The 14,977-nt window shown below is 40.0% G+C and overlaps 1 protein-coding gene across 1 annotated transcript in view; it reads left to right on the forward strand.

Moving 5' to 3' along the window:
* tcf4 (transcription factor 4) overlaps positions 1–14,977 on the forward strand; it is a 140,086-nt gene that overhangs the window by 123,020 nt on the left and 2,089 nt on the right. The window contains exon 8 of the mRNA XM_035668260.1: positions 14,716–14,842. Coding sequence (XP_035524153.1) covers positions 14,716–14,842 — 127 coding nt within the window. The remainder of the gene's footprint in view (positions 1–14,715; positions 14,843–14,977) is intronic.

A 14,977-nucleotide genomic window follows, 5' to 3' on the forward strand; every position in this document is an offset into this window, starting at 1 on the left:
GATACTTCACCATGGTGGAAGACCCGCTCCCTCTGTAGATAAAAACAGCTCATTCTAAGGTAACAAAAGCACAACAATTCTTATTCTCAGGTGATTATACACTAATGAAAACATAGCTATGTTTTTTTTTTTGCACTTTAACCAATTTTGTCATACTCAAACAAGTGGTCTAAACCTGTTGTGTAAGTCATGTATAGACATGTATTGATATTCTGTTTTCCAGATCATCATCATCATCATGACTGCCAGTTTGAGTTTTTCTAGAGTTGATAATTGGCCTATTTCATCACTGCAGATTCTACAGTTCAGTAGTTGTTAGAAAAATGCCTCTCAGCTGCCTTGGGGTCTTTATGCAGGTCTCTGTCCAGTTTCATTCTCTCTTATAACACCTGACAACTACTGTAGGCTATAGTATTCTCTCATCTAATGCCTCAGTGACTGTCACTCATTATTAGTGGTGCACCCCTTTGCTTTAGAAAGACGTTTTTTAGCATCTGACCTCATGTTAAATCATTCCCTCTTGACTGACAACAGTACAGCACTGCTCTGAAGACACGTCATTGTCAGCTGTATTATTCATATATTCTTATCTTTCTGGTCCTCCAATAGAACTAATTTGTTTACGTATTCACAACAAAAGTAAAATAAGTCATGTATATTTACAATTTAAATTCTCTCAAGTTCTCTATGTCTCTCCCTCTGTCTCTCTGTCTCTTCTCTCTCTCAACCTGTCTGTTTGTCTCTGCCTTTCAAGATGCAATATTTCTACAGATCTTTGGAATGTGTCCGTATGGAGGCCAGGCATGCCTCGGTGTGTATGTGTGTGTGTGTGTGTGTGTCAACGGTCTTCATCCTCTCTGGAAGCCCGCGGTTCCTGTGCGTGGGCCTTACTGTGGAATCTGCTTTCCAAGGGGTGTGTGTGTGCGTGTGTTCATCATCACTTCATTCTGTCTGTCGTCTGAGCCCCATTGGCTGTTTTCTGACCAATGGCATGGCAGCAGGAAGTACAAGCCCCCAACAGCTGCTCTCAAGTCCAGAAAGAAAAAAAAAAACAAGGGCGAGTCAAAGACTGTTTACATGGAGAGAAATATTAATAAAGCTGCCTGGGCCATAGTTTGTCCTGATTGGCCAAATTTTTATTATGTCAGTGTATATACATAAAAGGAATACTGTGTTTCTCCAATATATAGTACTTTGTATTGTGTACACCTGTATCTAATGCAGACTAATGCAACAATAACCTTGTTATACATCCTTAGATATGAGACTTTTTACTGTATTTCTCCATTATTTGGTTGCATTGTCTGAAACAAAAGTGCCGTTTCTGAGAAGGTGACAGTAACATCTAATTTGGACAACAGTAAATAAATGCTCCAGAAGGTATTGTGTGTTCAAAACTCTTAATGTAATCATCAAACTGGTGTCTAAAAGTGAAATATGTTAACAAAAAAAACTCTCAATACAGCAGAAAGAAAAGCAACCATCTTTTTCAGCACAGGACAGTAAGATCAGTCATACAGCAAGATCAAACCTGCAGTCTTTCAGTGGTGATAATCAGACCGAAAAATAGAATTAGCTATATATTTCAGGCAGTCTGTTTACCGCTCTATAGCTCACATAACCTCCTATAGTATTCTCCATGGTCATACGTCTTAAGCTGGGCTCAGTTGTTCTACTAAGTCAGTCTCCATGTTGTTTACACCCGCCTTTACCTTCTGTACTCAAGTAAAAGTAAAAAAAAAATACAGGCTCTGAAGTCTAAAAGTACTCCCTTGGTTTCTCTGAAGGACATTTCTACCGGCTGTTTGGTTTTTATTTTGCTCATTTAAAGGTCTGACTCTGAAGAATGAGATGCATAGATGCATGACAATTAAACACATCTGTTTTGGAAATGTAGAAAGTACAGATATTTGTGTTAAAATGTAGGGGTAAAAGTAAAAAGTTGTCAGGAAAAAAATAAAGATACCTGAAAAAACTTTACACTTTACAACAAAGTATTTGTACTTTACTTCCCACCTCTTCCTGGACATTAGATCTGAGAATGTAAATGTTAAATAAGGAAGTGCACATTTCCGAATAACTCCTGTCCCTCCAGAGAATTCCCCACCTTTAACACACCCCTACACTACAGCTGTTTTTCCTTCTCTCTTTACATTCTTTTCTTGCAGTCATCAGATAACCAACCTGCTCTGCACTACATGTGACCTTACACTGATTATAGTCAAACTTAAATGTTGTGGCAAAGGCCTGTTCTTCTGCTGTAGACAGCTACAACTCATCTTTACAGGCCTCCACTCCAACAGACCAAAAAAGAGAGGTGTTGTTTTTGTCTGTGTCTGTCTACAGTATCTATCATAAATAACTCTCCCCTCCTCTTACATACATCCACCCATCCTGTGCATCTTTGTGTGTGGTGACATGTTCCACTCACAGCTGCTCTCCAGCTCTGAACACACACACACACACTGATCCAGCTGCTCTGTGCTCTCAGGAGACTCTCAGCCGTCATTTAGTCTCATTTGTCGGCCTCACAGATCGACACTTTATTTTATTTTACTATCGATCACAAACACACACACTACTGGGATCACTTATACCATGTGTGTGTCTGTGTGTGTTCTGATATGTCAGCTATGACAGCTGACAGTTTGTGTATATGTGTGTGGTTTCCATTATATGATCATTCTGAGTGTCAGGACCCCCCGGTATCACTATGACGTGATGAGCTACTGGGCTCCTTTAGTTAGAGTTGCAGAGAAAGTTCCACTATTTTAATTACACAGTTTTGGAATCTCACAGAATTAGGTTATTTCATTTCATTTTAATGTCAAATTATAGTTGAAAATTGAGGTAAAAACCAAGTGAAATGTTAAGTTTGGGCAAATAAAGTTTCTAGTCCTGTTACTTTATGAATTCCTGTGGGTAAGTGCTATTGCTATACTTGAGTCCACTTCTTTGATGATGCAGTATACAGTAAATATGTCATGCGTTCCACCACCGGAGTATCATGGAAGGATGGATGGATTATGGTGAACATCATCCAGTTGATGTTCTCATCTGAGCCCCTAATCCAATTATTCTGCGTGTGAGAGCTGATGTAGCTCAGAGTCAAGTTCACCTCTACACCGCTGGGTCAACAAAACTGTACAGCAGTTTATTAAACCATTTATCCTAAACCACTATACTTTTGTTGGCATGTTAATCTGACTAACGCTAACAATGATAAGTTACCATTAAATTGTACCCTACTTATTTTTAGCCTGGCTACCATTGGACTTCTAGGAATGGCAATGTTGGTCACTCAGTCCACGACTTTTGCCCAGACTGAAATATCACAACAACTAGATTTGTTGCTAATAAAATTAAACTTAATAAAGGCATTCATGTTCCACACAAGATTAACTTTTTAGATTGACTATTCATCTAGCACCATCGTCAGTTAATAATTTAGATTTGTCCAATACAATGCTTTTTTACTAAATACCTGCTAAACTAATGGTATTCCCATTACTTAACAAATGTTTGAACCTGCTAAACTAAGATGATGAACATGGTAAACACGTGTTAATTACAGCATGTTACTGTGTGCATGTTGCGTTTAGCCTTAAGCACCACTCTACCTACAGTATGTACCTCACAGAGATGCTAGCATGCTTTCTGCCTCTAGCAGGACTTCTGTGACTAATACGTTATGTTTGGTCAGTTGTACTTGAACATTTCACTGTGTTAATACAGTTGGGTTTTTATAGATCTTATACCATATTCACTCAAAAAGTAACAAAACCATTACCTTAAAACACAGCAAAAGTAAAACTATGCTCTTTTATACTTTTGTGGCATCAAAGGGAGTGACACGCTCTTTTTCTCTTCTTTCTTTTCCTTTTTTGTTGCAGATTCTGACCTTCTGTCAGCTTTTTTGCAGCTTTCAGCCAAGTTGCCACATAGTGATTTATGTAAAGCTTTGAAGGCAGGACTTTCTCATAATGGAGTATTTCCACAATATTGTATTGCCAATTTAACCCAAGTATCTGAATACTTATTCCAATACTGACAGTATGTGTTTTAGTGTGAAAAACAAAGCGTTGAGAGGAAACCCTGTGTGCTCTTTTAGGGATGGAGGTACTTGGTTATGAAAGGGGTCAAATAATTTGATCAATTTGTGCAGAAGTCGACTCAGTGTGTGCTTAACAAGTTCTCGTCAGGCATCATGGAGACAAACCAGGGAGCTACTCTCTATCTCTGTCAGTGACGTTAACCCTCTCCTCTCTCTGATGTGTCTAACATCAAACAGTGTGCTGTCACACGCACACACACACTTGCACGCAGAAACTGCGAGAGAAGTACAACAGCTGGTAACAGACACAGAACAGAACTGAGCTGTCACGCCTACACTGCAGAGCTGACACACATACACACACAGATGTACACACATAGTACTGCCAAAACTTAAATACACACACACTGATGCATGCACTAACAAGTAAGGCATCTGTGTGTTTTTGCACTGATTCTCACATGCACACCTACACACACACACACACACAAACACACACATACTTATAAGTAAACCAGTCTTGATCCATGAGATGTGGGAAAGCGAGCTGATATTTTTCATGTGTGTTCCCTTCATCAGAGTTCAGTTCTGCAGGACGTCTCTTGAATTCTTATCTGTGACAGATGAAGCAACAACTTCCTGGATCCCACAGGCCTTGAACTTCTTTTAAATGAGCAAGAAAAGCAACCTTGCTAAATATTACTGAAGGGCTACTGAAGATAAGTAAACCGTACGGTGCAGTTCAGGCCTTAAAAGCCCTGAAAACCTATTTTCCTCAATCAGCGTCATTCTGTGACTAAATCTGAAAATTTTTTAAATTTTTGGTTGTTTCATGTGAGAGATTTCTATATGTGTGCTCTTCTTACTGATGAGGCTCTGTTGGGAAAAGGTGATGTGTGTGACACTTTTGTTCACCAATTAGAACATGGCAATATTTGATTAAATGTAAGGACAGTTGCCAGGGTTATTTGCTTATTGTTGCCACACTCACACAGTCCTCATTAAAGCAGGCTGTGTTCTTCAGTGTTCTCTATGGCTCATTATTGTTTATTTAGTCAAAAATGTAAAATTTCTTAAATTTGAAGCAATGTTTCTAGGGGCTTTAATCTATTCTCTTCTCAATTGATGTGGTTTGACTTCAGAGACCAGTTGGGGCTGTTCCCATTCACTTCAATACAGTCATGTTTTCTCGGAGCAGCATCTAGTTGACATTACTGTACAACATGTCTTAAAGTTCCCATTAAATGGCTAGCGGAGTGCTTTTTGCTTCCGCGTATTTACATGCTTTTTGTAAAACAGGCAGCTAGGAAGCGACTTTGAGGGTTTTGAGTGGAGTTTGTAGTCGCCAATAGCGCTGAGTAATATCGGTCCTATTAGCTGACTCTTCCTGGACTTCCTGAGCCTCGGTCAGTTTGATGACAGAGAATACAGTTTAGAAGTGGTTTTCCCAGGAACTACTGCAGGGCTGAGTTAACGACAGTGACAGTTAGTTACTAAAATATGATCCAGTGTCACCCAAATTAGTAAATAAAGTTCTAAAATTGTGTATTTGCCTTCCCCCCAGAAACAATAGGCTTTGGGGACGTCATAAGAAAAAGAGAGAAAGAACGTGTTTCATTTCACAAAAATACCATTAAGAATACCAGAAAAAACCTACAAAATGACTCTTTTTTGTCATTGTTTGGCCAGATACTGGTGTATACAAGACGTATAGCCAAGACATAGCTACGTGATAAAAAACAACATAGATTTTGACTTCATGGAGACGTGTTTAAGACGTTATTGTGAAAAGCATGTATTGACTGTCCCTTTGGATTTTTTCCCCTTTACATCAAGATATTTTTTTTTCCACGGACAAGCCTCTAGTGGACGGCTGAAAGCAGCGCTGTGAGAGCCGTGAGAGTGAACTAAAACAGTAAAGTTTTGGGCCGGACAGATGTGTTTGAAAGAAGAGCGCTACTTAGAAATAAGAATGTCCATTGTATACGTTTTATTTCCACACTCCTGTCTGTGTTTGTTCCTGGTTATAATGACTAAAATGTCTCCACAACTACAAAGCGAAGGCAGCTGGGACTGAGGCATGATGGGAGTGATCAGTTCAAGATGGCACCACAGGGAGGCCTATTTTTCATACTCTTTTCATCTCTCTTTTCATCTCCAAATATAAATCAGTCTCTCCATCTATCATTCATTCACTTCCTGTCTACTTCCCTTTCTTCCTTTATTATTCCCCCTTAGTTTCTTCCCTTCTACCTTTGCCTTTCCCTCCATCAGTCCTTGCCTCCTTTTGTACTTTCCTTTCCTCCCAATCTCTCAGCTTCAACCTCCTTTGCTCTTCCCTTCACTTTATCCCTCTCTTTATCATTCTCTTGCCTTGCCTTACTCTGTCCCTCCTTCTTTTCTTCACTCGTACCCTCTTTCCTTATCTACTTACTTGATCCTTCCTTTCTACCTTTCCTTCTTTTCCACCCTCCCTGCTTTTCCCTTTCACGCATCTCTACCTCCCTCCTTCATTCTCCCTCCTCCTCTTTTCCCATCATTCCCTTGTCCCACTTGTCTCTTCTGTTTTACTTCAGTCTCTCTTGCCTTTCCTTCTATCCCTTCCACCACCACCAACCAGTGGCACCTACCTTTTTCCCTCCCTCAGCTTTTCCTCGTCTTCCTTCCGCTTTCATTCTCCTGACCCATTCCTCTTTCTCTTTTGACCTCTTTTCCTTCTTCCTTTTCAATTTGTTTCTTCCTCTCAATTTCCATCCTTCCTTCCTCCCCTTCCACATTTCTTATCCTTTCTTATGAGCTCATTTTCTAACCCATTTCATCTCTTCTGCATTTTTATTGTCATCTTCCATTGTTCGGTTCCCTCCTACTCTTCTTTCCTTTATAACTTCCATACTTCCATGCCTGCTTCTTCTTCTTTTACTTTCCTTTTTTCATCTCTTACCACCTACTGTCTCCTTCATTACCTATTTCCTACCCTCCCTGCTTTCCCCGTCATTCCTCCCTCCCTCTCTACTCTTCCTCCTTTTCCATTCTCTCCTCCTTTGTTCTTTTCTCCTCCCCTAACCTCTTTCGTTCCCCACTTACTCATCTCCTCAGTTTGGCTTCCATCCTTCCTACCTTTCCCTATTTCCACTAAACTACTGTCTACCCCTCTCGTCCTTCATCTCCTCTCCTCCTCCTCCTCCTCCTCCTCCTCCTCTCCTCCTTCTAATTGCGTGCAGGAAGCTGCCAGATATTGTGAGGTGTAATGTGCTGTCTGATTCCTCTCTTAGTGTTCTTAAATGATCGCTATTTATTTGTCAAGCCAAGCGTTGAACGCTAATTAAGGAGAAACGCTTTGAACTGCCTCGTGTGTGTTGGTGTGTGTGCATGTGTATGTGTTGGTGTGTGGAGCAGTTAGAAGATGGAGGAAGTTGTCATTGGCGAGTCGATCCCTCGCTGCTTCAAGTGCTACTGCAGATGTGTGTGCAAATGTGTGTGTGCGTTTTCTATGATCTGTCCCTGAGGTTTTTCTTGCTCTGACATCATTCTAAACACACACACACACAGCAGCTGGTGATTCAGAGACTCGAATGTGCTGATATTATTGGCCGTTTTCTTTGTGTATGTGTGTGTTGTCATGGCGGTTCTGCAACTCGATTGGCCGTTTCAGTCTTCAACTGTGATAGGTAATGAGCTCAGTCTTATCTTGGATGTAATGCTCATTGTCTTTGGCACTCCACAGGGAATTGAACCTCTAACCCTGGCAGTGGTAGCACCTTGCTCAAGGGGGCTGAACTTGTAATTGTAGCAGTGCTACATCTTTAATAATTCAGGGTTTGTTATAAAAAGGTTTGGTTTGTTTGGCATTTTTTATCCGTTTTGTAGTATTAAAGTTAGATACCCCAAACTGTTGGATTTTGTCACACTGTGTATGACATTTGTAATTGTCTTTGAACAGAGCTGTAGAGCTGAATGATACACTAACACTCCCCCTCAGCTGTCACTACGAGGTAGTCTACCACCGACTAAAACAAAAAGCATTTATGCATTTAAAGTGCAGTTAATGTGCCTCTAAAAGGCCCCTTTATCCTATCATATCCAGCAGATGGCATGAAAAAACACGATAGAAATAAGTTTTCAGTCACTGAAAAAGCTTACTGATAATGTTGTGTTTTAGGATCACTGTCCTCTTTTCTTTCTTTTGTTTTGGTGTAGAATTTAGCTGTCAATCAAATACACATTTATTTTATTGAACTGAGCTTTATTACAAGGAAGATGGAACTCTCCTTTAAAGATGGAACCATCAGTCCTCTTTGCAGCTTTAGAAACGATATGTATAAAAAAAGAACAAATACATGTAATATATTACTGCTGCACTTCCTTGAAATAAATGGCCACACTCACATTATTAACTGGACAATCCACCACCACAGACCCGTTCTGGGACTCCATTTTCACTCCGTGGCTATTTGTTAGTGGTAGTTTGATAAATTACACATTTGAAAGGTAGCCTAAAACCAAATTCACACTGTAAGCTGAAGTGACAGGGTTTTCTTAAAGCTGCAGTATTCAACTTTTACAAAAATGCATCTCTTTTACCTCTGCCATGGCAATTGCTAACCTTTTGAGGTCCACACACAGCTGATCTTAATATAATACAACCAAATCAATACAATCAACAGTAACAACAAATGGTTCAAATGACCACACATACAGTACGGCTGTAACAGGCTGGCCCTGTTGGTGGCACCATCACTGAATCACTGTTGAGCTACAGCAAAGTGATATGTATTGTGCAAATTAATCAATTAATTAATTAGTCAATCAACATAAAATTAATCAACAAGAACTTAACATAATGAAGTCATTTATCAAGAATAAAAGTCCGGTTCCAGCTCTTAAAATGGTTTATATGATTGTAAACTCTTCTTTCATCTCCACCTTGCACTATGAGAACTTGTGACAGACATTCACAAGTTCTTTGACTGTTTTAGGCATTTAATAGAGTAAATGATTAATTGATAGCTGTGGGTGTGTATAATTTCTGATATGTGCTTACACTGTTCTGGCTCCCTGAGTCCAGTTTTATCCGTCGTCTCTGCTGGTTTTACTGTGTCTGGTAGCAGCCTCAGGGCCTCGCTCCCTCAGGAGTGTATGTACATGTGTACATGCACATATATGTGTGTGTGTGTCAGCTGGAGCGAAGCTAGCGTACAGGTGCGCCGCTGCCTCGCCAGCACTTCCTGGTAATTAATGACTTCTTCCTGCCTCTCTCTCTCTCTCTCCATATTGTGGATGGTGGGAAATTGTCATTGTAATCTATTGCAGACTTTGGCATGTGAGGGGTTTAAAAATTACTATGACTGATAATTATAACACTATATATCCAATAAATTCTTGGTTTAATTACCCTGAATGCAAGATTTATTTCTTTTTCAGGCATTTCGTAACATTTTTAGTGCCAAGTCAGATATTCTGCGAGCTTTCCCAAAAATAATCTGAAGTCAGTATCAAACTTTAATATAGACATGAACCACTATTTAACAAGACAGAAACTAGTAGTCATAGGTAACTCTTGTATAATGCGAAGTTGGGAATTATTCTTAGCATTCCAAACTGTTCCTCCAATATCCCAGCGTTCCATTCACGTGTCAGGTCAACATGCCTGACTGGTGCTGAAAATTGGTATCTGCAGTGTTCCAGTTTTGCTCAGCCTTCAAGCTTTCTTCAACAGCTTTTTTTTCTGAGAGTGAGATGAGAAGACAAGTTAAGGAAGGAGCTGCAGTCCAGAGTGTAGTTAGCCTAACTTAGCATAAAGACAGATAAAGATGGTTCTTCCCAAAGTTCAAGAACACACCTACCAACACCTCTAAAGCTCACTGGTTGACACGATATATCTTGTTTGATCCGTACACAAAGATAAAGATCTGTTGTTTTACGGGGGTTACGGGCTGACCCACAGTTAGCCATCCATCCTGACAACTATTTTATTCTGTCCTCTTCATTTCTGTTCTGTTTAGATCGCTATCTCTCTACCTGTCTTCCATTTTTGTCCTTTTTTGTTCTCTCTCTCTCCATTTTCTCTCTTCCTCTGACTTTTTGCTTTTTTTTCTGGTTTCTCTTTCTACTTCTTTTTGCCGCTCTCTCTCTGTCTCACTCTCTACGTGTGTGTCTGTGCCTCTCTCTCTGTCTCACTCTCTATGTGTGTGTCTGTGCCTCTCTCTGTCTCACTCTCTCTCTCTGGTAATCTATCTTAGTTAATATCGTCTCTGTGAGCAGCTGGGTACCGAAGCCCAGTCAGCTCTGTGAGAAACAGACCTCTGGTTGTGTGTGTGTATGTGTGTGTGTGAGAGAGAGAGAAAGAGAGACACACACAAACACACAGAAAGATAGAGACAGAGAGAAAACAAGATACAAAGTAAAACAGTAGCAAGAGACAGAGCAAGGAGGAGGGAACCTGATGATTATCACCACAGTGTAAGACAGTGGAATTATGTGTGTGTGTGTATATATATATATATATATATGGATCGATGCAATGCAGGGGGTTATGGGTAACTGTAGGTCAAAGAGGACCTTCCGAATCTCAACAACATATTGACGTTAAGCTGATTGGTTAAACAATTTTCCTGTTGGGAGCAGGTTGTCACATCCAACATCACATCCAAAAGATGTCTGAGATGTTGCACTCTTTCCAATGTAATCTGATTACTTGTACTTCATAGTACAAATGATGTACATCAAGTGAAAAGTAAATTGGGTCAGAAGTGCCTTCTAACAGACTAAATGAAGATGTGGAACGTGACCAACTTGAACCTTGTCATTAGCTGTGTGGTTGACGACAGATATGTGTCACTGCTCTTTCTGACCACCGCTGCTTCTTATTTGGAGAACTGTGCTGCTGCGTTTTGGACGGGGTCTAAATAACTATGTATTTAACTCTTAGACCAGTTCTGTTCTTAGAAAAAGGTGCCGAAGTTTTGTTAAGTTATTAATGTTAGTTTTGCTACTACTTAGAAGTGAGGATTTTTATATAAAAAAAATAAATAAAAATAATAATAACTCAACTGTACTGGACAGATAGTGTGTAATGAAGTCAAATTGATGGAGACAGCGAGACAAACAGGTAATGAGAGACAGACCGAGAGACAGACGGGTATTTTGTCTCTCCTCTAGTTGCCGGGGCGACCGCCCTGGCCTGGCCTGGCTCGATGCTCGAGTGCGAGAAGAAAAAACAAAGAAAGGAACAGAAAAGAAAGAAAAGCGCCACAATCAATGAGACCCTTTTTGTTTTAGTGGGAACCCCCTTTTACCCCCGACGACACACACACACACACACACACACTGAAACGCACAGGGACAGAGGAACAGGATGACTGAATTGGTGTGTGATTGTGTGTGTGTGCCTTTGTGTCTGACTCCCTCTCCCTCTCTGTGTGTGTGACTGACTTTATTTAAGACAAGGGCCCTTTTGTTTTAAGCTGGAGAATGGCTCTGAGACCGAGGCTGGCCCTGTAATTGGCCTACTTAGGCCCTGTTTAGCATGAGAAAAGCCTTCCTTGGCCCGGCAGTGCCAAGCTAACTCTTGTTTTCAGCCACAGAGAGGGTGAACGCGCTGATCAGAATTCAGATTAGCTCGAAAAACATCCACCACCACCCCCACCCCTCCAAACACACTTCTCCACCCTCTGCTTTAAATACACTGCACACTAATTACTTAACGAGAAAGCTGGGAAAAAAATCCACCCTTTAACGGAGTAGCGGTGGAGTCTATTTAAAGTTGGGGGGGAAGAGGGGATGACAGGTTCTTTTTCACCTCTAACTTTTTTGTGCCACTTTAAGAAAAAATGACCCTCTCCTCCATCCTTCTCTCTCCTCTCTCTTCTCTGTCTTTTATTCTCGCGCTCTCTTCTCTCCAAATAAGCCCAGACGCCACTTGTTGCCGCCGAATCATTGAACTTAATTAGCGGGACAATGTGTGAGCGGTTTGCTAAGTTTGAGCCGTAAACAGAGTCACAGTTAGAGGAGGGGGAAAAGCATCCGAGACGAGAAGTTAGACTCTGAGCTGTGGAGCTGTGAGATGAACGTCTCCACGCTGAGCAGCATGAGGTCGCTCTCATGGAGGTAAATACCATCCCAACCGTGGTTCCATTCATCATTATCAGCTTGGTTTGAGGTGTCTGAGGTAGGCTTGGTTCCTGGATGTTAGACGGCTTCAGAATCAGATCCAAAGGGCAGTTGTTTGTCTTTCTGATGTTGAACTTCTGGTGTCAGTGATGTACTTTATATAGGGATATCTAATGTGACATTTGGAAGCAGTTTTAAGATTGAGACGAAGCTAAAATATCCCTTTTGTAATTTGTTTTGTATTAAAAAATTAATGTGATCTGTATGTCTGCCTGTGTCTGTCTGCCTGTTTTGCATTCAGTTTCATTATCTTGAAGGCAGTGTTATGGTTTTGACTACGCCAAAAAAAGGGAAAAAAATGCTTTTGGTATTTTAATTTAGATTTTAATTTTGGCAGCAAGTGTGCATTTTCAAACATCACAGTGAATTTTTCCATTTTAATGTTGCAATAGATCATGCTCACACAATAAATGAAATTTCAGTTTGATTAAATTATTTCATTTTAATCTTGGCAGACGTGGACTTCCATTTCTACACTGTATTAACCTATTTAGAGCAGTTATACATGGAACTATGTGATTTAACACACAGACACACATGCCTTAACACAAATGAGCGCTTACTATTAACAAATTCACAATGACTTTCAATATTCCAACCATTAATAATGTGCTAATACCGCGTACCATCATATATGATGGATAGTAGTGATGGGAAAGATTCCCTTACATATCACCTATCAGCATTGTATTATTGCAGACTTTGGCATGTGAGGGTTAAAAATACTGTGAACTGATAATATAACACTATATATCCAATAAATCTTGGTTTAATTACCGTGAATCCTAGATTTATTTCTTTTTCAGGCATTTCTGTAACATTTTAGTGCCAAGTCAGATATTCTGGAGCTTTCCAAAAAAATCTGAAGTCACTATCAACTTTAATATAGACATGAACACTATTTACAAGACAGAAACTAGTAGTCATAGTAACTCTTGTATAATGCGAAGTTGGAATTATTCTTAGCATTCCAAACTGTCCTCAATATCCCAGCTTCCATTCACGTGTCAGGTCAACATGCCTGACTGGTGCTGAAAATTGCGTATCTGCAGTGTTCCAGTTTTGCTCAGCCGTCAAGCTTTCTTCAACACTCAAACATTCCAGCTGTTATCAGCAGTCGACATCCTGACCATCCTCAATTTTTCCAACATTTGTCAATATTTCAGACATTCTCTCGTCAACACTCTGACATTTTGCAACATTACTGAAATTCCAACTGTGTTCAGCCTCCTGACACAAAAATTCTCCCTTCAACATTACAGTTAGATTCAATATAACTTACTACCATATTTCAGCTTAGCAGTGACAGCTGTGATCAGCATCATTCCAGTAACCCTCTACACTACACCACTACAGTTGTTATCAACATTACATTGATCAATATTATCTTTGATTTCATCATTCTGACTGTCGTTGATATTTCAGATACCTTCAACATTCTCTGATCAACATTGAGATACATTCCATCTTTCCTGAACATTCTCATTGTGTACAAAATTCAGAAGTATTCTGGATAATAATCTCTATAAACAATTATCTGAACACAAATGTATAATCTGGAGACAACGGATGAGAGTTTGATATTGGAAGCGTTCTGGTTCCATTTGTAGTCCCATTAGTATTGACCAGTCATGCTTGAGCGGGCTTTGTTTGCAAGCAGTCTGACAGCAATTTAGCTTTTATTTGTGACCGGTGCACGGAAGAGGAACTCCTGGCCCAGATCCGTTATTCACTGGCTACACCTGAAGCCTCGAAGCATTGACCATTGCCCCCTACTGTCAGACAGTAACCGATGGGCTCCTCAACATTTCAGTTTCCATTCCCTTTTCATCTCGACATGCTAGCCATGACGAACATTTTAACAATTATCTTTATTCCTGTTATTCCACTATCAAAATTCGAGTGATCAATATTGTATTTGATTCTTCAGCACTACTGACAATATTCCAGCTTGCTTTGTCGAGTATTTCGGATGGTTTCAGAAATTTTTGTCACAAAATTCTGGTCGTGATTATTGGAAATATCAGACAAACCACATTTTGACTGTTTTTATTTATCTTTTAAAAAGGATTTCAGGTGATATTATTATTACTGTGTTAATCCGCTGCTGAAAATAGTCCTCTACAAATGCACATTCCTCTTGTGTGAGTAATGTTTGGCATTAACTACAGTGCCCAGCAAGGCTTTATATGTATATATATGTATTTATTTATATATATTTGTGACTCTGGTACCTTATACATGTAGATTTAATTTTAGTCTATCTTAATCCAATGCGATTTCATTTTTACTGTCCAAATATTTATGACAGGCTTATCTTCACGCTGCAGTCTTCATATCTTCAGAAATCTTCCTGTTTTTGCTTGTGAAGAATGGTGCATCCTTCCTGGTCCTTGAGTCACAAGGTCACATGATTAACAATTTTTTCTCTCTTTCTCTCTCTCTCTCTCTCTCTCTCTCTGTTTCTTTGTCTGTCTGTCTCTCTCGAACAGTCGATACTGGGTGGCGAGCTGGGGTTGGGGAGTCCCAGCGCGGCATCGCCCACCAAGCCGGCCGGTCAGTACTACCAGCACTACAGCTCCAACCCTCGGAGGAGAACGCTGCCAATGGATACCATGGGTGAGAGGCCGCTATCACGCTAACATTATACATTCACTATAAACACACAATGACATTCACATTAACAGGTCTGTCACTGAACTCTGTTACAAAATGTCTAACAAAGATAAAAAAATTGAGTTTGCAGTGAGAAAT

This window comes from Morone saxatilis, unplaced genomic scaffold, assembly GCF_004916995.1.
Source record: "Morone saxatilis isolate NCDOM2014 unplaced genomic scaffold, NCSU_SB_2.0 Contig21, whole genome shotgun sequence".
Classification (NCBI taxonomy): Eukaryota; Metazoa; Chordata; class Actinopteri; family Moronidae; genus Morone; species Morone saxatilis.